Raw genomic sequence first — 1,210 nt, 5'->3', positions numbered from 1 at the left:
GATGTTACAAATACCTCCTCCTTTTGAAGATTCCGTCCTCGGAATCATCGTTGCTCGAACAGTGTCGGGTATTTCGCCATCATTTCTTCTTTATTCTCCCATGTCCAATTTGGCCCACGATGATATTTCCACTTAACCAACACTAGATCCACAACCTTGTTGCGCAAGTTCACCGTTCGTTGATTTAAGATAGCCTCGGGTTCTTCAATGTATCTCAATTTCTTGTCTACTTTGATTTCCGTTAATGGCACCACCTCCTCGTGTTTACCGAGACATTTCCTTAGATAAGCAACATGAAAAACATCATGGATACCTGTGAGTTCTTCTGGCAACTCAAGCTGATACGCTTGCTTTCCAACCCGCTCCAATATTTTGAATGGTCCAATGAAACGAGGGCTAAGCTTACCCTGCTTTCTAAATCGGAGTACCCCACGCCATGGAGAAACCTTCAACATTACTAAATCTCCAACTGAGAATTCAATTGGCTTTCTGCGGCGATCTGCATACAAGTTCTGTCTATCTTGTGCAGCTTTCATTCTCTCTCAATCACTTGAATCTTGTCGTGAGTAATTTGAATGAGCTCGGGGCCAGCAAGCATCTTTCTCCAGTTTCTTTCCAACATAGAGGCGTACGACACTTACGTCCGTACAAAGCCTCAAAAGGTGCCATACCGATTGTCGCGTGGTAGCTGTTGTTATACAAAAACTCGACCAGAGGCAAATGAGTATCCCAGCTCCCACCAAACTCMAAGACACAAGCGCGCAACATGTCTTCTAACGTCTGAATGGTACACTCGGATTGCCCGTCAGTTTACGGGTGATACGCGGTACTGAATGCCACCCGCGTTCCAAGTTCCCGCTGTAATCCAGACCAGAAGGTAGAAGTAAACCGAGAGTCACGATCTGAGATTATCTTCAAGGGTACACCATGTCGAGCAACGATCTCATCAACATAAAGTTGTGCCCACCGATCCATCGTATATGATTCCCAAACGGGAAGAAAATTAGCAGACTTTCTCAGGCGATCTACGATAACCCAAATACTGTCGTACTGGCGAGAGGTCTTAGGCAACTTTGTAACAAGATCCATGGTTAGCTCTTCCCATTTCCACACAGGTATCTCCAAATGTTGTAGACTCCCATACGGCTTTTGGTGTTCTGCTTTTACCTGTAAACACGTGATGCATTTCCCGACATAACGACCGATATCA

The 1,210-nt window shown here is 45.1% G+C and overlaps 1 protein-coding gene across 1 annotated transcript; it reads right to left on the bottom strand.

Annotated features, from left to right (window-relative positions):
• Positions 1-44: 44 nt before the first annotated feature.
• LOC112527579 lies at positions 45-536 on the bottom strand. The gene has a single exon (XM_025138338.1). It carries the CDS (start codon positions 534-536, stop codon positions 45-47), a length of 492 nt encoding a protein of 163 aa, XP_024994106.1.
• Between the last annotated feature and the right edge of the window lie 674 nt (positions 537-1,210).

This window comes from Cynara cardunculus (genome assembly GCF_001531365.2).
Source record: "Cynara cardunculus var. scolymus isolate 2C chromosome LG 1, CcrdV1, whole genome shotgun sequence".
NCBI classification, from domain to species: Eukaryota; Viridiplantae; Streptophyta; class Magnoliopsida; order Asterales; family Asteraceae; genus Cynara; species Cynara cardunculus.
The sequence above is the reverse complement of the archived record's forward strand: the minus strand, read 5'-3'. Positions and strand labels throughout refer to the sequence as shown.